The sequence below is a fragment of the Phascolarctos cinereus genome, unplaced genomic scaffold (genome assembly GCF_003287225.1).
Source record: "Phascolarctos cinereus isolate Bilbo 61053 unplaced genomic scaffold, phaCin_HiC Scaffold_726;HRSCAF=1367, whole genome shotgun sequence".
NCBI classification, from domain to species: domain Eukaryota; kingdom Metazoa; phylum Chordata; class Mammalia; order Diprotodontia; family Phascolarctidae; genus Phascolarctos; species Phascolarctos cinereus.
Window position 1 is genome coordinate 228,557,680 of NW_027556098.1, and position 23,994 is coordinate 228,581,673.

The 23,994-nt window shown below is 34.7% G+C and overlaps 1 protein-coding gene across 1 annotated transcript in view; it reads left to right on the forward strand.

The window, feature by feature from the left end:
* The window catches only part of IFIH1 (interferon induced with helicase C domain 1), a 112,136-nt gene that overhangs the window by 48,608 nt on the left and 39,534 nt on the right, over positions 1–23,994 (forward strand). Inside the window, exons 5-6 of the mRNA XM_021004885.2 lie at positions 10,453–10,557; positions 18,815–19,035. Of these exons, the coding sequence (XP_020860544.1) occupies positions 10,453–10,557; positions 18,815–19,035 (326 nt within the window). The remainder of the gene's footprint in view (positions 1–10,452; positions 10,558–18,814; positions 19,036–23,994) is intronic.

The following is a 23,994-nucleotide window of genomic DNA, read 5'->3' on the forward strand; positions in this document are numbered from 1 at the left end:
CATCAGGTCTTTATTATTATAACATAAATATAAAATATACAATACATGGTTATCAATTTTGTGTCATTTTTTATTTTTGTCCAGCAGAGGGCACACTTCACATTGAGATAAATCTAAAATTAATTCATGCCAGGAAGTGTGTGTGTGTGTGTGTGTGTCTTAACTTTGGCATTTAAAAACTTTATATACTACACCGTATTTTACTTTGGGTCTCTAATTGGCTTAATACATCAATATGGTATTTTAAACTATTACTAAATCACACATTGAATTTGTCATTTGTCATTTAATGTGTATTTTTACGAGTATAAACTGATTGGGTTGATTTGTGTGTATGCCTTGTAGAACGAGTCCTATTTCTTTATAGCCATGCCACATATGTGTGATATAGTATATTATTTTGATAAAGTATCACAGAAATTCTTATTATTTAAGTTTAATTTCTGTTATTTCAATACAGTGAGAGGCAGTGTGGAGTAGTAGATAAAGTTGATCTTGGAATCCAGACTGGGTTCAGGTTCAAACATAATTGCCACTGGGACCCTAGGCATGTCATTGTCTTGCTGCAGACAATTTGATAATAAATAAAATAAAGATAAAATAATAAATAAAATTGATAAAGATTTTTAAAGTTGATAAGGAGCACTTGCTGATTTGCACTGATAGGATGAGTTCCTTCAACAATGAAGTAACAAATTTGGATTTTAAAAAATATGATAGAACATGACCTAATCAGCTACATTTTTAAAAATTAATATAAATTGATGCTATTTTTCAGGTCCAGGGATGAGGAACCTACAGCCTTGAGCCCAGATGTAGCCTCAAGGTTGCAGGTTTCCCACCCCTGTTCTAGTCTATTCATATATTACTTTGTGCTTTCCAAGAGAAACCATACTTAATTATTTCTCCATTCAATAAAACATCCATATAAAAATGTATAAAAGAACTTTGAATGTGTATTCTGCTTGTTGCCAAGCAGTTTTCCCCCAATCCTTTGTTAATGAATAATTCCTTGCAAGCATGTAGGGATACTAAGCTGCGTTTTGTAAGCCATGAACATTTTAGCAAGAAGAAATTTTGGGCCATAAAAAATGAATGGAAAATAGAGAATCATTGGATTGACCCAAATTAACTATTTCTTCAGAAAACCACTTGGGAGGGGGTTGAAAACCATATAGGGCCATATAGTGATCCAGTTAAGGCAGTTAACTTTTTGACCCTATGTCTTTCCGCCTGTATACACATATCTTCATTCATTAGTAATTAGTTATTAGCCTAAAATTTGGAAACTTGAAAGATATAAAGCATATGAAAGATACATAAATGATCATTTGAAAAAGATAGTGTCCTGATATCAAAACTTTGAAACTAGGTAGACTGACTGGATTTTGAGACAAGGTAAGAATTTCATTCAGGTAGTATAAAATCAACAATATGAATTTCATATCTAAGTAGATTCTTATTTTTGACACATTTCTGATGTTACAAATAATATTGTTAAATCTGTCAAGTCAAATGGACACTATATAGATGCATCTTATGTGTTGTATTTTTGAAGCACTGAAATCCTTCAGGATGACAAATATAAAAATCCTTGTATGCTGTAACACATAGCTAGCATGTGCATTAGATTTGCAGATGATGCTAAGTGGGAAGGGATGACACACTGGGTAATGGAGCCAATGTTCATTCAAAAGATCTTGATGGGCTGGCTAGAGCATCGGGGTTGAATCTAGTACCCTATTTAGAACACATCTAGAATTGTATATTCTGGGTGCCACAGTTTAAGGACTCTGATCAGCTCATAGGAGGACAGCCAGGATGGTGGAGATCCTCGAGTCTACTTCATATGAAGAAGGAACAGGAGATGTTTAGCATAGAAAAGGGAAGACTGAGGTGGGGAGAGGGAGGGTGGGACATGATAGATACCTCCAAGTATTTGAAAGCATAAGACTTGTTTTGCTTGGCTGTAGAGGGCATAATGAAAAGTAATGGGAAGAAATAGCAAAAGGCAGATTTAGGCTTGAAAAAACTTCCTAACAATTTAGAATTGTCCAGAACTGGAATAGGCTATCTCAGGAGGTAATGGGTTCTACCTCACCAAACGTCTTCAAAGGCTGGACGTCTGCTTGTTGAGGATGTTGTAGAGAGAATTCTTGTTCAGGTACAGGCTTCATTAAATGTCATCTGGTGTCCTTTTCAACTCTGATGTTCTGTAATTCTATAAAAGAACTACATCTGTTTAAACTGATATCTTTTAACTGTTGTTATAGAAAGGACACTAGAGTTGGAGTCAGGTGAGACCCAGGTTTGAATCCTGTATCTGACACTAACTTGTGATCTTGCCTTCTCTGAACCTCAGTTTCATCATCTTAATAATGGGAATAACAATCCCAATAGTACCTTTTTTTTGTTTTTTTGCTAGGCAGTGGGGTTAAGTGACTTGCCCAGGGTCACACAGCTAGTAAGTGTTATGTGTCTGAGTGCAGATTTGAAGTCAGGTCCTCCTGCATCCAGGGCCAGTGCTCTATCCACTGCGCCACCTAGCTGCCCCCCACCCCCAATAGTACCTTTCTGACAGGATCATGGTAAGATGAGTGTATATAAAGTGCTATAGAAATGTCTCCAAATATTTTTAATTATTTAAAGTTTAATGATAGTTACACTTTTAGACTTAGGATCAATCAGAAGTTAAGAGGGAAAACACTTAAGTGGATTCTGTCAAAGAAGAATGGTCTGAAACAAAGGGATCCATTTAGTCAATAGCTTACTTTTTTTTTTTGTGAGGAAATTGGTAGTTAAGTGACTTACCCAGAATCACACAGCTAGTAAGTATCAAATATCTAAGGCTGGCTTTGAACTCAGTTCCTCTTGACTCCACAGCCAGTGTTCTATTCACTGAGCCACTTAGCTGCCCCAGTACCTCATATTTTTTAAAAGTCTTTTAAGATCCAGCTCTTTCTTCAAGATACAACTTAAGTCCTTCCTCTTTAATAATAATGATGATGATGATGATGATGATGATGATGATAATAATAATGATAACAGCTTTTATAGAGCACTTTAAAGTGAGCTCTGAGAGGCCTTATGTCAACTCCCACTCTGAGGACCTGATTCCCAGAGGGGAGCAATTTCTCCCCTCTCTTCAACTTCTTCCTGGGTTCTAGAGATGCCCCTGAGGGACCACAGGACTCATTCTAAATTGGTCAGCCCAAGCCTACATTCTAGTATATTCCATTCAATATTAATGACCATTGATTACTTCCCCAGTGTCAGCTAGTTGATCTCTCCTTGATATCATTGATAAGCAGTTAACATCAATCAACTTTTATGAAAAGATTTTTACTGAAAACCAAAGTACAAACACACATCCCCAAACAGAACACACTCTCCCCTGCACCTCAGCCTCTGGGGAGAGTGAGATTAAACTTTATGCAATTACTATAAAAGATTCCCCTCCACCAAGTTCACTTCCAAATGTAGCATAACTGATGGATGGCGTCACTCCTTCACTTACAAGACATGGCATCTCAGAGGCCTGGTTGATCTGCTGCTGGGCTGGGTCAAGTGGTTTGGATTTCAGGGCTACCCTGGTTTACCAGGCTCAAATGCTGGTAAACTTATAGATTCTAGATCCTAGACCTCTCTGGTGGCCTGCTAACCTTTCAGACTTCATAAGGTTGTAGCCAAATGCAACCTATTTCCAACACGAATAAAACAATCGAGATTGAAGAAACAATGCCATGAACTCATGGCTTCACATCAGTTAGGGTGGGGAGAGTAAATGACAGGCATGACTTCTTCTGATCCAAAGGCTTACAGTAATCTATGCAACTGTTCTCCACCATAAGATCAAATAAGCTGGTTAGTTCTTTTTGTATGGGCTTTCAGCTAATTAAAAGGCTTTTCTTCATCACTTAGTTTGCAGCCAGAGCAGTCAGAAAATACCTGTGAGTGAGCCAAAGTAGAGAGTCAAGACCTTTCAATCCATATCACACACTTTTAGAGCAGGCACATCAAACATCCATGTAAATTGGCACCAGGCAGTTCACACTGAAAGTGCTTGAAGGACTGGGCTTTCATTGGGTCCACAATTTTAGTTCTACATACACACACACAATCTTTGTTGTTGTTTCGTTGTTTCAGTCATGTCTGACTCTTTGTGACCCCACTTGGGGTTTTCTTAGCAAAGATATTGGAATGATTTACCATCTCCTTCTCCAGTTCAATTTACAGATGAGGAAACTGAGGCAAATAGGATGAAGTTACTTGCCCAGGGTCACACAGCTAGTAAGTGTCTGAGGTTGGATGTGAACTCAGTTCTTCCTGACTCCAGGCCAGGCACGCTATCCACCGAGCCACCTAGCTGTCCATATACCCATATACATGTACATGTCTACCTGATTAGAACATAATCTCCTTGAGGGCTATACTATTTTCTTTTGTCTTTGTATCCTCGGGGCTTAGTACAATGATTAGCACACAGTTATCACTTAATAATTGTTTATTGATTGATTCTGTCAGAATTTATTAAACACCCCTATATTCCAGTCACTGTGCTAAGCCCTGGAGATACAAGGACAGGAACAAAAATAGTCTCTGCCCTCAAGGAGCTTCCATTTGATTGGGGGAGGGAGGAGAATGTTAGGAGAAACATGAACACAGATGTAAAGTAAATGGCAAGCAATTAGTGCGTTGGGATGGGAGGGCATCAGTGATTGGAGCACTCAGAGTAGTGATTGGGTAGGAGGAAGCATTTGAGCTTGAAGGAAGCTAGGGATTCTGAAAGGCAGAGGTGAGGATGAAGTGAATTCTGGGTGTCGGGGACAGCATATTCAAAGATGGGGATGGGGAGCTAGAATGGCATGTTTGGAGAATAGCAAGTGGGCTAATTTGGCGGAAATGTAAAATATGTGGATAATAATGTGCAGTAATCCTGGCAGTGTAGGCTGCAGCCAGATTCTGAAGGGCTTTAATGCCAAATAGAGCAATTCCTCTTTCATTCTAGAGATGAAATGGAGCCACAGGAGATTTTTGCTAGGTGTGACATGATCAGAGCCATGCATTAGGAATATTGAGTTGGCAGCTATGCTACCTTTACTTGAACTGTAATGATGGTTTTGTGAGTGGAGAGAATAGGACACATATGTAGATATAGGGGTCATAGGTATAAAGATAATACTTGAACCTATGGGAGCTGATGCAGTCACCCAGAGAGTATAGGGAAAGAAAAGGGCCCAGAACAGAGCCCCGAGGCACACCCCAGAGAAGAGAGAAGGATGTGTATGGTGCCTACTGTGTGCCAGGCACTATGCTAAATGCTTTACAGTTATCTAATGTGATCCTTACAACAACCCTGGGAGGTAGGTGCTATTATCCCCACTTTACAGTTAAGAAAACTGAGGCAGAGGTTAAATGACGTACCCAACCTCACATAGCTAGTAAGTGTCTGAGGCGGTATTTGAGCTCAGGTCTTCCTGTCTCCAGTCCCAGTGCCTTGTCTACTGTGTCATGTAGCTGCCCAAGGGAAGGGAACATGGATGAGGATCTAGCAAAGGAAACTGGGAAGGAGCTACCCAGAGAGTAGGAGGACAGCAAGCAAAGAACAGTGTCATAAAAACCCAGAGAGGAGATACTACTGAAAAAGGGTGAGCAACAGTGTCAAATCTGCAACAAGGTTAAGAAGGATTAGGCCTAAGAAGAATGCTTAACACTTAAGAGGTCAGAGGTCATTGCTGAAGTCTGGCATCACAACTATACAACTGGCAAAGGTGACAAAAGAGGACAGTGATAAATGTTGGAGGGGATGTGGGAAAACAGGCACATTAGTGCACTGTTAGTTGAGCCGTGAAACAGGTCTGCCATTCTTGAAATTTGGTGGGAACAATGTCCAGAAAGTTGCCAAACTCTGCATACCCTTTGATCCAGCTCTGCTAGATCTGCACTCCAAAGAAATCAAATATATTTATAGGAGCTCTTTTCATAGTAGTTCCGAACTGGAAACTAAGGGGTTCACTTCCTATTGGGGAATGCCTAAACAAATTGTGGTATGTAAATAGAACAGAATGTTATTGTGCCATAACAAATGATGAAACAGACAATTTATGAACTGATGCAGAACAAAAGAGCAGAAACCAGAAATAAATCAATGTAATTATAGAGAAAAATGATTTTAGACTTCAAAATTCTGATTGACACAATGATCAACCCAAGTCCAAAAAAAAAAAAATGAAGATGAAACATACCACTCACCTCCTGACAGAAGGGCTGAACTTAAAATGTAAAAAGAGATGTACATTTTTGGAGAGTGGCTAATAGGAGAATTTGTTTTGCCAGACTATTTAGTATATATTGAAGGATTTCTTTTGCTTTGTTTTTAATTTGATCAACTGGGGAAGGTGGTTAATGAGAGGAAAAGATACATTAAAAATGTTGGTTACTTGAAAAATAAAAATTAAAAAAATTTTAAACAATAGAAAAATCAGTTTTAGGTCTAAAGCAAGACTGCAATGGGTTGAGGAGTTAGAGGAGAAAGTAAAGACAAGATGCATAAAGATGTATAGGCAGCTTTTCTTTGAAAGCTTCCCTGAACAATCAGCAGTTTAATTGCTTAATAGATGCCAAAAACTGAAAATACAAAGCCACTGCCTTAGGAAGTTTACATGCTGAGAGAGAAATGACATCTCTGCTTAGCATGTGTAGATAATGCATATAAAAGGAATACCAAGGGATTCTGGGAGGGAGGGAGTACACTAACAGCTGGGAGGGCCAGAAAAGGCTTCATGTTATGGTGGCACAAGCTGAGTCTTGAAAAAAACACAAGACTTTGAAGAGGTGGTGATTAAAAAAAGAGAGAGAGAGGCATTCTGGACACAGGACAGTTGGTGCAAAGGTATGGAGATAGGAAATGGTGTCATGTGTTGAAGAGTAGAGGAGGATAGTATGACTAGAGCTCAGTGCTAGGAAGGAAATAATGTATAAGAAGACAGGAAAGGTAAGAAAGGGTCAGGATATAATGAGATTTTTTTTAAATGTCAAAGAGGAGAGTTTATATTTGATTCTGGAAGCAATATGGAGCCACCAGAGTTTATTAAACAGTGGCAAGATACTCAGATTTGCATTTTGGGGGTTTTCCCATATTTTTTATATTTAATTTCCCCCTCAACTACACTTTAAAACAATTTTTAACTTTTTAAAAAAAGCTTTGAGTTCCAAATTCTATCCCTCCCTACCCTCCGTCCTCTGTGAGACTGCAAGCAATCTGATATAGTTAATGCATGTGCAATCATGTAAAACATTTACATAATAGTCATTTTGTAGAAGATTCGAATAAGAAAAAATAAAGGAAGAAAGAAAAGAGAGAAGATCCCATGCTTCAGTCTGCATTCAGATAGTTTCAGTTCTTTCTCTGGAGGTGGATAGAATGCTTCATTGTGAATCCTTTGAGATTATCATTGCATTTTGGGAAAATCACTTTGTGACTATATGGAAGATAGAGTGGGGAGAAACTTAAGGCAGGGAAACCACCTAGGAGGCTATTGCAATAATCTAAGTGAAAAGTAATGCAAAGTAGGGTGGTGGCTATGTGGAGAGGAGAGGACACATGAAAGAAATGTAGAAATAGAAATGACAAAATTTGGGAAGTGGTTGGATATGTAGGGTGAGTGAGAGGGAGAAGCTGAGGATGGCACCACAGGTGCAAACTGGGGGACTGGGAGAATGGTGGTACCCTTGATAGTAATAGGAAAATTCAGAAGCAAAGTAGACTTGGGATGTGGGGGGTGGGATATGAGTTCTCTTTTGGACATATTGAGTTCAAGACATCTACGGAACATCTAGTTTGAAAAATCTCTTATGCAAGAGGAGATCTATTCTGATGAGACAAAGTAGGATTGGATATGGTGAAATTAAAAATTAGAGGAAGATGGTGATCATAGTGGGTCAATCATCTGAAAAAGATCGTATGGGATGGAATAAAAGGCATAAATAGTAAGGCTAGGATTCACATGGAGAAGGGTCACCTCTTTATCAGAGAATGGAGCAAAGGAAGAAAATGGGAAGCAATGTCAAGGGGGTTTTATATGCAGAACAGGGGAGTAGAGAGAGTTCATGAATAGCCTCTTTCTCAGCAAAGTATGAAGAGAGGTTCTTTGCTGAGAGAAAGGGCAAAGGAAAAATGTGTGGAAAGTTTGAGCAAAGAAACAAAGGTTTGGAACAATCACGGTGAGGGCTTAATTGGGGAAAAGTAAAGTGATTGCATCTCAGCTGTAAGAACTTACAAAATTGAACAGATAACATATATTTGTGATGGCCTTATGGCACTGTTCAGGAGCAGCATGCATGTAGGAGCTAAGAAGGTGGAGGTTGTGTAGTGTTGGGGTTTTGTAAGGGAAACAACAGTCTAGAGTGGAAAGAGAATTCAAAGGACTTAGGTTCAAATTCTGACTCAGATTGTGTGACCTTTTTCAAGTCACTTCAGGCTCTGTTTCCTCATCTATAGAATGAGGGGATTAAGACTAAATGACTTAAGATTCCTTCCAGTTCTAAACCCATAATCCTCTATTAAAACATAAATGGCAATCAGATTAAGGAGGTAAGGGATATAAATGAATCATTATGTTCTAAGTCCCTTAAGGGCATCAACTGTGTCTTTTTTTTAGGTTAATGTCCCCAGCACCTGGCCTTGCACATTAACAGTGGGCATTTAATAAATAAATTAATTAAATTAGATTGATTTAAGTTGAACTCTCCCTTCCAAGTATTGGATGAGATCTTTTTAGCTTATGAAACTTGGTGAATTACAGCCTGATCCAATAAAATATGCATATCACATCTCTTAAAAGTTAAAGGGAGCTGATAAGAATTTTATAGAAAAATTCTCTGCTAATATGCATATTGTTTAAGTATATTAGAACAACATAAATACACAAATGTGAAAATACTGTGCTTATCAGTTGTCACAGATTAGCTCCAAAACTCAGATTTGAAGGCTCCCTTATGATTGCATGGGAAAAGCTATACATCTCGCTGAGAGAGTTTAAATATGGCACTTTGCAATTCCCAGAGGTAACTCTTGTTAGTAGCTCCGAGGAGAGTGTGGGATAGAGTTGTCAAGTAGGAGAATTTTATGGGCAGATGTACCAATGACAGGAAGATGCTATTTAGTGGGAAAAGGCAAGGAATAAAATGAAATTTTAAAAATATGTATGTGTACTTCTTAATCTAGAAATTATTTTTAGAATAGGTTTTATATTTAATTTTTATCTGTTGGTTTTTGGTTGAAATTTAGTTCTAGGGAACCAGAGATCATAATAGCTATCTGGAAATAAAAATGAAAAATGACTTAGTCTCTCAAAACTATGTGTAATAAAAAACTTTCATAGTGAAGTGAAAATTGCATGATTTCCGTACAAACATTTAAGTTGATTGACTTCATTTATTCATTCAACAAGCAATTATTAAGTACCTATTATATACAAGCCACTTGGCTCAAGTCCTAGAGTTATAAAGGCAAAACTAAAGCAGTCTCTGCCCTCCAGGACCTTGGATTCTACCAGGGAAGTAGTATGTGCAGAGATAAACGAGTACAGATCTTACAAGATTTTGACTATTGATTCTGATTCTTCAACAGTGCTCTTTTGTAACCCTTGGAGAGAAATACGCAAAGGGAGGATGTTTCAAAGGATGGTGAAAGGGTTTTCCAGAGTTATTTTTTTTTGAGAACCTAAAGGGGGAAATCAGAGTGCTTAAAGTGATGCTAATAAATCCTTTCATTTGCTGTTCATATGAGCCCTCATTCTTTTAGTAAGATTAGCTTAATGCTAATAAAAGACAAAGTTGATTTCCAACCTCAATTCCTCCTTCTAGTAGGAATTTGAAATCAACCTATCTTTTTACTTATCAGTGGAAAGCAAATGGAATTTCATTTTGGTGATTTTAAATTGGATCTTTATTGTATTTTCATGGTTGATCAGTATATAACTAGACTTGACTAATATCTTGCAAAATTTATTATGTATAATAGAATCCAGTAAGTTCCAGACAATCTTTTTGATAGATAAGACAATGATATCAAATCCAGTTCTTCCTTTTGAAGCAAAACTTGCACAGATGGAAAAGGGTGCCCATTCCCAGTGCCATGATGGCATTAGATCTTCTCTATTTCCCTGTGGTGGGTATGTACTATATTGCACTTATGAAAAAACCACTATTTCATAGTGATAGTCAATGTTTATTTCCCTGTCCAGCAGCTACTTGCCCATAGTGGTGAATTTTTTTTTTTAAATGTAGTTGGCCAGAAACTCTTACCTTACCTTTTCAGTTATCTCTTTTGGGTGTGCCTTCACCACTCACACTGAACTGTATGTACTGTGTATTGTAGAGGTGTGCAGTTAAAAATACGTTTACGCTTGGAAATATTTTAAAAATATTTTAAAATGTTTTCCTTTGCAGAATCAGACACAAGTTTGGCAGAAGGAAGTGTCAGCTGCTTAGATGAAAGTCTTGGACATAACAGCAACATGGGCAGTGTTTCAGGCACCATGGGAAGTGATTCAGGTACCGCATAACTGTTGTGTAAACCTTAAAAAGTGTGAAATAAGACAACATATAGTAGCAAGAGTGGGGCTGCTGCTTATACCCTACTTAGTGTATTTATGGAAGTGAAACAATTCTTTTTCACTGTGAGGTCGTTTTGGAACTTTGCCATGTACCTTCTTTTGAAGTGTAACCTACAAAAGTCTTTCAGAACTAAATAATCTAATTTAGATTCAGAACCTGTCTTTTTGGTCTGGCACATTCTAAATTCCATAGAGTCATGGCTATTTTATTTATGAAATCTGTTATAATTTAATTTAATGCTTTTGGATGCTGTATTCCTTTTTGTACATGTGCCCAAATGCCCAGGGGCATATTTTTAATCCAAGAATTAATAAAGAATTGGCTAATGAGAGTCAAAATGTATGTGGTTTTGTAGATAATAATATAATAAAAATCCATATTCAAAAAGGATGCGTAGAAAGGAAAAAGAGCTTCATTCCTTTGTAAATATTGCTGGAAAAGAAACAAGAATTACAAATGATTTAGTCAGTTGGTATAGGGGAAAAAATTGTAAAGGCTTGTGTGAAGACCACTGGTAAAATTTGTCCACTGTTCCTGTTTTGGAGTTAGGAAAGTGGCCACATTAGAAATGAAATATTCCAATCCTTCTTTATTCTAAGAAGCTGTGTATATTTGGGAGTTCCTTGCCAAGCACTCAAAAGAATCCCATAAATACAAAACTGAAGGGATTTTCAGAGAAATCACAGAAATACTGAACTGAAGAAGCAACATTTAGAATCATCCCAGAAAGACAATTGTACATCTTTCTTAAAGATATCAAGAGGAGATTCATACTCTCTTTTGATCATGTTTCATTCCTCATAGTACTGCCTCTAAAATCACAATAGGGGAAATTGTTGTTTTGAATATCAAACTATGTATAATAATTTAAAGTCATCTTTATTTTCAATTAAAAAGAATTTAGTTTGGTATTTTTTATTTAATATTTACTATGTCCTTTCCCTGTGGAAGGAGATATGATGGTGAAATAAACTTGGAGCTGGGAAGAAAGCAAATCCTGCCTTTGGCACATACCTATATGACTTGGGCAAGTAGCAACCTCAATTTTTTTATCTATAAAATGGGGCTGATATTACTTTTACTACCTACCTCACATCAAGGGGACTTAAATATAAGTTATTATTATTGCTTATTTAAGATTATTATTAGATAAAATTAGATAAAAGAGTACTGTCATAGGAGAGCTGGCCCTAGAAGCAAGAAAAGCTTGATTGGAATCTCACCTCTGACACATACTGGCTCTGACCCTAGGCGAGTTGCCTAGGGTCTTAGTGCTCTGGTCAGCTCTGTGATTTGAAGAGTTGGTGCCAACCTACATTGGTAAATGGAATTTGCACACCTGAGAGGTCTCTCTACCAATGAAATAGCATAGAAATTAGGTATTTAGTCATATATTTTAAGTACCCACCATCAGAAATTGAGGTTGGTACTTCCCAGATCACCCTACTAATAAATGTCAAAGTGCTAAAAGAGGGAGGAAAAAAAAAAAAAAGATTGTTTCAGGAATATGGGAAGATCACTTCCATTGGAAAGGTTTTCAAGGAAAATAAAATAATCAAGTGAAATAGTGATATGGGGAGTAGATCTCAGGAAGCTTCCTGGTGGATTAAATAAGGAAAGAAAGGATATAATACAGGGTATCCCAAAAGTCTGTGCAGATTTCAACTATTAAAGCTATGTAAACTGCACTATGATTTTTGGGACCCCCTGTATATTAGAGTATGATAATATCTAGGTCAGTTAGGTTGTTAACAAGGGTAAATGAAGTAGGTCATTGGCAGGTTGAATGGGCACATTTATTAGGGATAACAGTGGGAACAATTTGTTTTGGAAGGAGTTATGTAGAACTAATTAGCTCAGGATTTCATGGACCTCTATAAACTTTATTCACTAGGTAGTAGGCCTGCCATGATGGTTTAATAAAGAAAATAATTTAAGATCTTACCAAATGCTGTTCATGTTAAATAACAAGCCTAATTTCCAGCTAGATTTCACAGTGAAGTATATTAAGTACCTTCATGGACTGTGATTCTCATTAGGCTTTTGATTCTTAGCCTTATTATTATTTATCTAAGTAAGGATTCTTCAACAGCATTCAATCATTCACTCAAGAAATCTTTACTATGCATTTTATAGTATTCAAGGTAGTCTCCTAGATGACTTAGAGATATTAAGAAGTTTTTGATGAATTTTTTTGTTCTGAAATGCAAGACTTGTTAAATTCAATCAGAAACATGCTTATAATATGCAAATTAGTCAGCTAACAATCATTTATTAAATAACCGCTATGTGTAGGCACTATGCTAAGTACTGGGGATACAAAGAAAGGCAAAAACAGTTCCTGCTCTAAAGAATTCACACTCTAATTGTGGGGATGGCAAAAGAATAACCTGCAAATTCTTAACATTTGCTATTTTTTCCCCTTACTTCAGACATGAATTGGGGTTTAAGCCATGGCAATAAAGACACACGTTCATAGGTGCTACACTTTTGTTTTTATTTAGATAACAATATCCTAGATTTAGAATGAGGAGGAACTTTAGAAATAATTAATCACATTCCCAGCCTACCTTATTTTTCAAGCAAGTTTCTTTGGTGACATACTTTATTTGCTTTGGTTCATCTTTAGAGTTCCTTGTTTGTTATATGTTGCAGCCTGCTCGTACATATCATGTGCCCCTCCGTTGACTATTAGGTGATACTAATTTTTAATTAATTCCTAAGAGACTCCAGTGTTCCATGACCCGTAGCCAAATAACAACCCTGGTAAAATATTGCTTTTAAAAAGATGAGTCTTTGTTTTGGGGAGAAGTTTGAGGCTATGAAAGGAACTTTGCAGTTCACTGAAAGCAAACTATCCCATTCTCCTCTTACTTAGTTCTGGACTTAACTATTTTCATCCACTTTACTATTTGTTCAAAATATTTACACTGATGGATGATCTCTATAGTCCATCTAACTGCATGTCATCATCTGGACAGTAGATATTCGTCATCCACTTGACTTTTTCTGTGCAAAGGATCAGGCTAAAACTCTTCAGTCATTATGAGTCTTTACAGTTTACCAGGGCTTGATGCAAAAAGCAGTATAATCTGAAAAGAGGAGCATTTGGGGGACCTCATTGTCCAGAAGAAATCTCTCTTCAACTTGGACTCTGGACTGCATCTCCTTCATGACAGGGACAAACACATTTGGCAGGCATAAATCTCTTTGTTTTATCATAGCTTGATATTTTACAATCAAGGAGTCATCAAACAAGGTTATCTCTGCTATACCTCTCGAGAAATCTTGAACAATTTTAATGTATCAATGGAAGACACCTTGTTGGAAGATAGCCTTTAAGACAGTGTTTTTCCGTATGGAATAAAATGCCTTTTTAATGATAAAAATAGCATAGTGAGATTTTGTATCTTAGGCATCATCCAGTCACTTGTATAATGATATATGTATGGCACATAATGGAACTTTGTATGCAATATATCTGTCCCCTCCTAATACCCACATTGAGGAGGTGCTTGATATATTTCCAGAAAAATTATATACAGATTAGAAAATAGTTTATTATAAAAAAGTAGACATTTAGTACAATCGTAATTGTTCTCTTGGTTGCCTTTTTGGTACTAATATGATCTAAGATTTTTGTTTATGCTTTTTAGCATCTTCCCCTCTTTCAGATACCTCGGGTAGCAATCCCTCAATATCTTCACAATTGTGTTGCCTCAAGCAGGGTTCTCTTCTAAGAACACTAGTCTAATCCAGCTGCTTTTCCCATGCTTGTGGGGTGTTTTTATACCATTTCTTCCATTTGTATCATTTCTATCTCCTCTTTAAGCACATCAGGGACCATGATGTTAGACACTAGATTTGTTGGCTGACTTGTTCTTGATGGTTAAAAAGAAGGTTTGTTACAAAGTCTTCACAGATCTTTTCCATTTTTCTTTTGTTTGCTGTTGTCATTACATTTTCATCCTTAAATTTCCTTGGATGACTTTTTTTTTAGTTGGATCTGTTCCCAAGCTTTCTTCAAATTGGTTTACCCTTTGTTTTTCTTCATTTTATTAGGTAATGATGTTCATAATCTGTCATCTTTCTTTGTGAGATTTTATGAACGAATTTATATTTAAACCCATATTCCCTATGGCAGCAATATTTTCTGCTTGAGACGTGAAATGTTTGATTTTTATAAAGATACTTTTTAGGCCTTTTTGGTTTGTGTTTTGGGGGGTTTTTTGACAACTGATTTACATCGTTTAAAATATTATATTCAGATACTATATAATTGTCTGTGCCTATATCCTTTTCTCCATATCCCATCTCATTTGAGTAGTTCTGGACTGATTTGTTTCAGTTATGTACCATATCTTTTTTCTGATTTTTATTCTTTCTTCTAATTTGTACTGATTTTGATATTTCTTTTAACAATTTGGTGTTTGGTATACACAGTTGATTCAGTAATGATTCCATATCAGTGATTTTCAGTTTATTAAAATATTATCATTTTTTCAATGTTAATTGGTTCTTTCTATGTCTAGTGCCTACTGATTCTCTCTTTGAAGAAGATATGCAGGCATGCGGCTTCTATGAGTATTAGGCTTCTTTAATTCCTTGTTTTTTCTGTGTATTTTCCAATATATTTTACATCATCTTTGTTTATTCTCACCTTTGTATTGAAGTTGTTGAGCATCGGGTTATATATTGATATAATTTAAAGCATCTTATTAAGCTCTTTCTTATAATCTTGCTACTTCTTCATCCTCCAAAGCCAATGTCAGTGAATTAAAAAAAACTTTTCATAAGTAGTCAAGCTAGATGATACAGAGGACAGAGTACTATCCTTAGAGTCAAGAACACCTGATTTTAAATTTTGCCTTAACCACTTACTAGCTGTGTGTGACCCTGAGCAAGTCAGTTAACTTCTCTAGACTTCAGTTTCTTCATCTGTAATATAGTATAATAATAGCACCTATTGTGTGGGTTGTTGTGAGGATCAAATGAGATATTTGTAAAGTTCTTTATAAACCTTGAAGCATACATAAGTTTAGCTATTATTGTTGTTATTATATGCTCATCAATAAGAGATGACTAAATGTCCTATGAAATATTTCTTGTTGTATTTGAGCACAGAGTAAAGTCAGCTATGTCAGTTCTTTTATTTGCCTGTCCAAGGAGAAAGTATAAGCCATTTTTCCTTTTGGCTGCCACTTTTTTCCTTCTGGTTTAATTTATAGCAAGAATATAAAGATAAAATAATTTAGTTCCTTCAGTCATGTGCTGGCACACCCTGAGAGAGAATTCTCATTGTCTTTTCATCTTCCCCAAAAGTGCTAGCCCTCTTGACCCATTCTCCATGCATGCCTAGCTAGGAGCAAGCATGTCACATTTAGAATACCAACACAGTAGAAAAAATTTAGATAATATCGAAGCAATGTGATTCTAAGCAACCTATCCTATCCCCTTTCCCTGACACTGGCACCATCACTACAAGAAGCAAAAGGTTAACCACACAGCACTGAGGTTTATTTATATTTCATAGATTTTATAGGCCAAAAAATTTCATCACCAAATGGCCAGTGGACTCAGTCTGTTGCCGGGACTGTACTCAAAGTCTTTCTAACATGGTAGAAGCTACCAGAATTTTCACTCTTTGAGGAATCTTTGAGAACCCCAGTTCACCCCCAAGATGAGGCATCAGAGTAGGATTTAGTGAGGACTTATTCATATCTATGTGTATCATACCCCAGAACTGTATAACCAGTTGATCTTTTGTAAAGGTAATTTAAAGATTTCTAGTCACACGTAACAATTTTTTTCTTATTCATATTGAGTTAAAATGATTCTCACAAAATGTTAATATTTTTAGCATTAAATATTTGCTTAATATGTAACTATTATTCCCCATAGATTTGTAGATAATACATTTCAGCCTGTCCAGCTGGAATGGTGTACTTTTCCATCATTACTTATTTTAGGTGGAGTTATGCTTTTTGGATTTCTAACACATGCAGTGACAGACCTTTTTTCTTCAAGAATAACTCAGCTGTCAAAATCAACTTGAGGCTGAAATTTGCCACATGGTGTGGTTCCAGTCGCATATTATTATTTAAAGAATATTTTATTTTAATTTGGACATTTACAAACTATAGAATTCTTAAAAGTAAGATGATTTTTGTGTTTTTAGACTCAATATTTGTTGTAGGGAGAGGATATTTTCAAAATCTTTGCCCATTTAAAATGTCATTTTCATTAATTGATCTCACTTTCTTGAAGGGAATAAAATGTATTTTTTAAAAAAAAACATCCACAATAAAACAAAATTCAAACAGTGATTTTTTTTTTAAATGGAAACTGGTTACTAGCTTGGTTAAATGAAAATCAGCTCAATTCTCTCCTTGTAACCACAAAAGGATGAAAACTCTTCCATTGTTGATTATGTAGAGAAATTCTTTTTTACTCACCTAAGGAAATATGATATGGTAAGAATCAAGCTGACCAGTTGGCAGTTACTAAGTAAGCAGGGCTTTTCACTTGGGTTTTCTATAAACATTAAATACACCTCTCATGCCTGCCTCCTCTATTTGCGCTTATCCGTCAAATTTCATAGTCTTCAAAGGGACTATAATAAATGGAAGAGTTATATAAAAATCATGAATGAGACTTAAACCTGACTACTTGAGCAGTAAAAAAAATCCACCTTGATTGGTTTATAGAATTTATAATAAACAACAGGATCATATAATGTTAAAATTAGAAAAGGACCTGAGAAACTGAACAGTTGGGCAAGTCGCATAACTTTCTTTGAGACCGAATTTCATCTATAAAATATGTGGGGTTGAACTCAACGCTCTCCAAGTTCTGTTCCTCCAATCACATTCTATATCAAAATGATCTATGCTCCATTCTGGGAAAGAAGACTTATAAAGTCACTGTGTCTTTCTCTGAATCTTAATATCCACAGATAGGGTAGCATGAGTTGGGTAGGAAGAGTGGAAGACAACAGGAGGAACAATTTTATAAATAAATTTTAAAATACATGTAACTATTTTGATGGAAGCAGCATTTTTTTAATCTGTGCAAAAATGTATGCAGATTGAAATAAAACAAAAGAGAACTGATCTTGTTGATACCTTTTAACAAACTGTCTAGCTCAAACAGCAAATTAGCAAAAGTAAATACACTGATCTTGAAGTTAAACACTGCTTAAAATATATCTTCTCTTACAAATGTACTAACTAGTTCTTATGCAAAAAGTATTTTTAAAAAGTGATGAATGTAGTTAAAATAAGTGAAATGTTAGTATTTTAGTGATCTATAAAGAGTCTTTTTTGAAGAAGTAATGGTGTTCTTGGATAAGGGTTCACCTTAATGTAAATAATTTAAATGAATTATTAATAATTGTTAACTAACTGCAAAATAAGCATAAAAAGAACTCAAAATATAGCATTTTAAAGTCTGGTGGGCTAGAATGAGAATTTGATGATACTGAAATTAAATGAATCAGACAGATGATCCAATGTTAGTTTAAATGTAATGCATCTGTTTGTATTCATTCATACAGAAGGCAAACTTCCTGCAGGGTTAGTAGATGACTATTACTAAGCACTGTTTGGTGTGAATTTTCCTACCGTTCAAATAGTACTATCAAAATAAGTTAAAATACATTTTGAAATGGAACCATCAGCAACTTTTTTTTTTTGGATGCTAATGGAGTCTCTTTGGTTTTATTGGAGTCATTGGTAGTAGAAAGTGAGAGCTTATTGAATATGTAATGTAATACTGATAAGTCCTACAATTTCATTTTTCTCTAGAGATTTCATAAAACTTTGGATGGATTTTTATTTAACTTGGAACAGTATTAACTTCATCTCAGTGAGGCTATTTTTTTCTTTGAGAATTAGTACATAAATAGATTCAGTATTAACAATTGTTAAACTCAGATGGTCTTTAAAACTTTCTAGAGGGAATGATATTGAAATAATTTTTTGACCCAAAGCTCCTTTTTTTTTTCCAATCTCGTAAATGCAAACTGAGAGCAGAAACTCCATCTGTGAGGCAGAGCAAGAAAAGGTTTGAATTAGACTGTACACAAAAAGGAATATGGGAGATAAGGCCCATATCTCATTCAGTGTTTACTAGTATACCTCATTGACCCTTCTTTTTTTCTCTCCCCTCTCTGCCCCTCCCCAATTTAATTCAGACCAAGATGATGAGAAGAAAAGAGCATTTCCTGAGCCGGAACTGGTCCTCAGGTCCTACCAAATGGAAGTGGCCAAACCAGCTTTAGAAGGGAAGAATATTATTATATGCCTCCCTACAGGAAGTGGGAAAACAAGAGTAGCCGTTTACATTGCCAAGGATCACTTAGATAAGAAGAAAAAAGCATCAGAGCCTGGAAAAGTAATGGTGCTTGTGAATAAGGTATATAAGCCACATCTAAATACTGGTTTTACTTTTTTGTTTTGTTATTCTAACACATTTAAGCCTCACAACAGTTGTTGTAACAATAAATCACACAAGAAGTTTAATTAAAGAGGTACTGTCATTTCTCACCTTATACCTGAAGTTATACATAACAGCTAACTTGTCATCCCCCTAAAATTTCTCTTAATGCCCAAAACTCACATTTTAATGGTTGTGACTTATGAATGTATAATGCATTTTCCTTGAGACTACTTAAGGTTAATTTGTGCTAGTAGAAATTACCATAACATATTAACACTGATGATCCCAATGGAGGAAACAGAAATCTGAAATTATGTACTTTTTTTTTTGGATGGACGATTAACTCTATGTGCCCTTGAGCACAATGTGTATGGAAAGGAGAAAAATATTACATTGCGTATGCAAAGGTTTGGGAATAGAGCATCCTGGCTTACGGAAGATTGATTAACTACAGGTTATATGTGACATGCATGGTTTATCAATTGAGTAATTTTATAATTCAGAAAGCAAAACAGTATATCTTTTATAATATATTAGGGGAAAACATACTTATTTTAACTTTTTTTGTTTGTCTATCAGGTAAATTACAATTTATTGCATATAGCCTCCTTCAAGTGGCTAGACTAAGTTAGAGATATCAAACCTGTAGCCTAAAAACTCATAAGTGTGGCCCAAACCAGATTAAAATATAATTGGAAAATATTTAACAAAATAAATAAAATTACTTGACAGCATAGATAAAATGTAAATTTATTATTTTCTAAGTCAATATGCAGCCCACAGAGATCTGTTTCTATTTGAGTGTGGTATTATAAGACTAGGTAATGTCTAAGGTCCCTCCCAATTCTTAAATTCAGTAATTCAAAGATTCTCAGTATCCATCATTTTCCATACTACAAACTGGAGATAGTAATTTAATATTGATGTACAATATTTCAATGGCTCCATGATCTCATGGATGTCCACAGTGTGGTTTGCAACCCATCCAAACCTCATACTGCGTAGTTCTTGTCAGTGCCCTTTCCATCTTCCTTTCATTAAAAGGAGCTTTCCAGTGTCCTTCCTCCAGGTCTTTTAGGATTATATAGTTACCAGGGTAGCACTTCAATCCTCCATATGTTATGCCTTTTTCTCATTAAGGGACTGATTCACCTTGTTTTTTTAATCACTTATTCCTTGGGTATCTTTTATTCTCCTATGCCTCATTGGCTATATGTTATAGTCAACTTAATGCCACCTGTGTGTATCTCCAGTGCCTTACAATTTAAATTCTTTGGAAGTTGTGATCAACAACCATATGATATCACCATATTGTATTCCCGGTAGAATCTTGGTGTTAAAAAAGATGGTTCTTTTTGTCAGGGAGCCACTTGAGGTCATTAAAAATACTGTTCTATTTCCCATATGCACAATGTAAGTCATTTACATTCCCAATGTAAAATGAAGCATTTTTGTGAGAAACATAATTTTCCTATCCAGTCTTTGAGATCGTTAATATATATATATATATATATATATATATCTCTGTGAAATGTAGCATCAACATTTTCCTTATATAAAAAAATCTTATATAACCTTTTAAATAACTGCTACTGCAATTAAAACTTTAAAATGAGAAATACTTTTCAATGCTAAAGTAAACATATATCCAGAAAAAATGTAGTAAAAACCCAAATTTTTATGTCATTTCCATTATGTGGCTCACAATGTATTTTGTACATGACATCTTTTTATAAGGAGTTCTTTATACAAAAAATCGTATGGGCATATGGTTTGATTTTTGTTTTTGGTTTTGCTTTTTTTTCCTCCCAGTAAGAGTGACATATTTGTGCTACTCCATTTACAATCTCTCACTTGGTCCCCCTTTATGACTAATGACCTATAGGAAGAGCAAGAGGTGCAGTCTGTGGCCTTAAAAAAAGATAAAAGCTAACTAGAACTTAACACTATTACTTTGAGATATCTTGGTAGTGCTATGCTACAAATTCCATCAACATGACATTATTGAAAGTAAAACTACATTCAGTCTAAATTAGACTGCATCATATTCTTTTTTTTAAATTTAATTTATTTTTTGTTACCTTTTAAGTTCCACGCTATCTTCTTTCCTCCTTCTCCACCCCACTCTAGAGAAGGCTACCATTTGACACAGACAGATGGATAGATAGGTAGGTAGCTAGATAAATAGATGATAGATAAATGGATAGATAGATAGATAGATACATATAAAACCATATTATGCATGTGTCTATTTATCAAGTTCTTTCTCTTTAGGTAGATAGCATCTTCTTTCTTGGGTCCTTTGTAGTGATTTATCAATTGGGGAATGACTTGTATTCTTATAAATTTGACTTAATTCTCTATATATTTTAGAAATGAGGCCCTTATCAGAGACTGGTTGTAAAAATTCTTTCCCAATTTTCTACCTTCCTTCTAATCTTGGTTGCATTTGCTTTGTTTGAGCAAAAACTTTTCAATTTAATGTAATCAAAGTTATCCATTTTGCTTTTCATAATGTTCTCTATCTCCTGTTTGGTCATGAATTCTTCTGTTCTCCATAAATCTGATAAGTAAACTATTCCTTGCTCTCTTAGTTTGCTTACGGTATCAGCCTTTATATCTAAATCATGGGCCCATTTTGACTTTATTTTGGTATATGGTGGAAGATTTTGATCTATGCCTAATTTCTGCCATACTCTTTTCCAGTTTTCCTAGCAGTTTTTGTCAAAGAGTGAATTCTTATCCCAAAAGCTGGAGCCTTGTACAAAATCTTTCTCATTTAATGTAATCAAATTATCATCTTGCATCTCACAATGCTCTCCATCTCTTGTTTACTCACAAATTCTTCTCCTGTTCATAAGTCTACTAGGTAACATATTCCATGTTTTTCTAATTTACTTATGATATTTCCCTTTATATCTTGATCATGTATCCATTTTGAACTTATCTTGGAAAATGGTGTAAGATATTGATCTATACCCAATTTCTGCCATAATGCTTCTAGTTTTCTCAAAAATTCTTACCAAATAGTGAATTTTTGTCTCAAAAGCTTAAATCTTTACATCTATCAAACGTAAGGTTACTATAATCATTTACTACTGTCTGTTGTATGTCTACTCCGTTCTACTGATCTACCTTTCTTAGTCAGCATCAGATAGTTTTGATTACTGCTTTAAAATATAGTTTAAGATCTGCTAAACTAAGAACTGCTAAACCTCTTCCTTTACTTTTTTTCATTAATTCCTTTGATGTTCTTGACCTTTTGTTCCTTCAGTGAATTTTGTTATTATTTTTCCTAGCTTAATAAAATAGCTTTTTTTTGGTAATTTAATTGGGATAGCATTAAATAAGTAGTTTAGTTTCAGTAGAATTGTCATTTTTATTACATTAGCTCTGCCCACCCATGAAAAATTAATATTTCTCAGATTATTTAAATCTGACTTTATTTGTATACAAATGTTTTATAATTATGCTCATGTAGTTCCTGGATGTATCTTGGCAGATATACTCCTAGGTATTTCATGCTGTCTACAGTTATTTTAAATCAGATATCTCTTAATATCTCTTCTTTCAGGGTTTTGTTGGTGATATATAGACAGTGCTGATTAATGTGGGTTTATTTTATATCCTGCTTTTTTGCTAAAATTATTTATTGTTTCAACTAACTTTTCAGTTGAATCTCTATGATTTTCCAAGTATATCATCATATCGTGTGCAAAAAGATGGTTTTATTACCTTGTTGCCCATTCTGATTCCTTCATTTTCTTTTCTTCTCTTATTGCTATTGCTAGCAATAGCTATTTTGCTAATAAAATGTGATAACATATCATATTATTATATAATATATACTTATATATTATATACATATATATAATTACATAATAACAATATAATTGCTAATACAATACTGAGTAACATTATTGATAATGGACATTTTTGTTTCGCTCCTGATCTTATGGGGAAGGCTTATCCCCATTACAAATAATGCTTGCTGATGATTTTAGGTAGATGTTTCTTATCCTTTTAAGGAAAAATCCATTTATACCTATGCTTTTTAGTGTTTTTTAAAAGGAATGAGTGTTGTAATTTGTCAAAAGCTTTTTCTACATCTATTGAGATAATCATGTGATTTATATTACTTTTGTTATTGATATAATCAGTTATATTAATAGTTTTCCTGTTAAAACCATCTCTGCATTCCTGGTGTAAATCTCACTTGGTCACAATGTATAATCTTTGTTATATATCATTGTAGTCTCCTAGCTAGTGTTTTATTTAGGATTTTTGCATCCATATTCATTAGTGAAATTGGTCTATAGTTTTCTTGTTTTTGCTCTTCCTCATTTAGGTATCAGCACAGTATTTGTTTCATAAAAGGAGTTTGGTAGTACTCTTTTGCTAATTATTCCAAGTAATTTATTTAATATTAGAATTAGTTGATCTTTAAATGGTTGGTAGAATTCCCTTGTAAATTCATCTGGTTCTGATTTTTTTTCATTGGAAGCTCAACTATAGCCTGTTCAATTTCTTTTTCTAAAATAGGTTTATTTAGATACTCTATTTCTTCTTCTGTTAATATAGGAAGTTTATATTTTGCTTAAATCATTAAATTTGTTAGCATATAATTGGGCAAAATAATGCCTACTAATTGTTTTTGATTTCATCTTCTTTAGCGATATATTTATCCCTTTCATTTTAGATACTAGTGATTTAGTTTTCTTCTCTCTTTTTAAAAATCCTGTTAACCATTTATTTATTGGTTTTTTTCATAAAACTAACTCCTACTTTTATTTATTAATTCAATGGTTTTCTTAATTCAGTTTTATTAATCTCACTTTTAATTTTTACAATTTTCAATTTGGTTTTTAATTGGGGGTTTTTTATTTGTTCTTTTCTAGTAATTTTTTAAAAAATTGCTTACTCAATTCATTGATC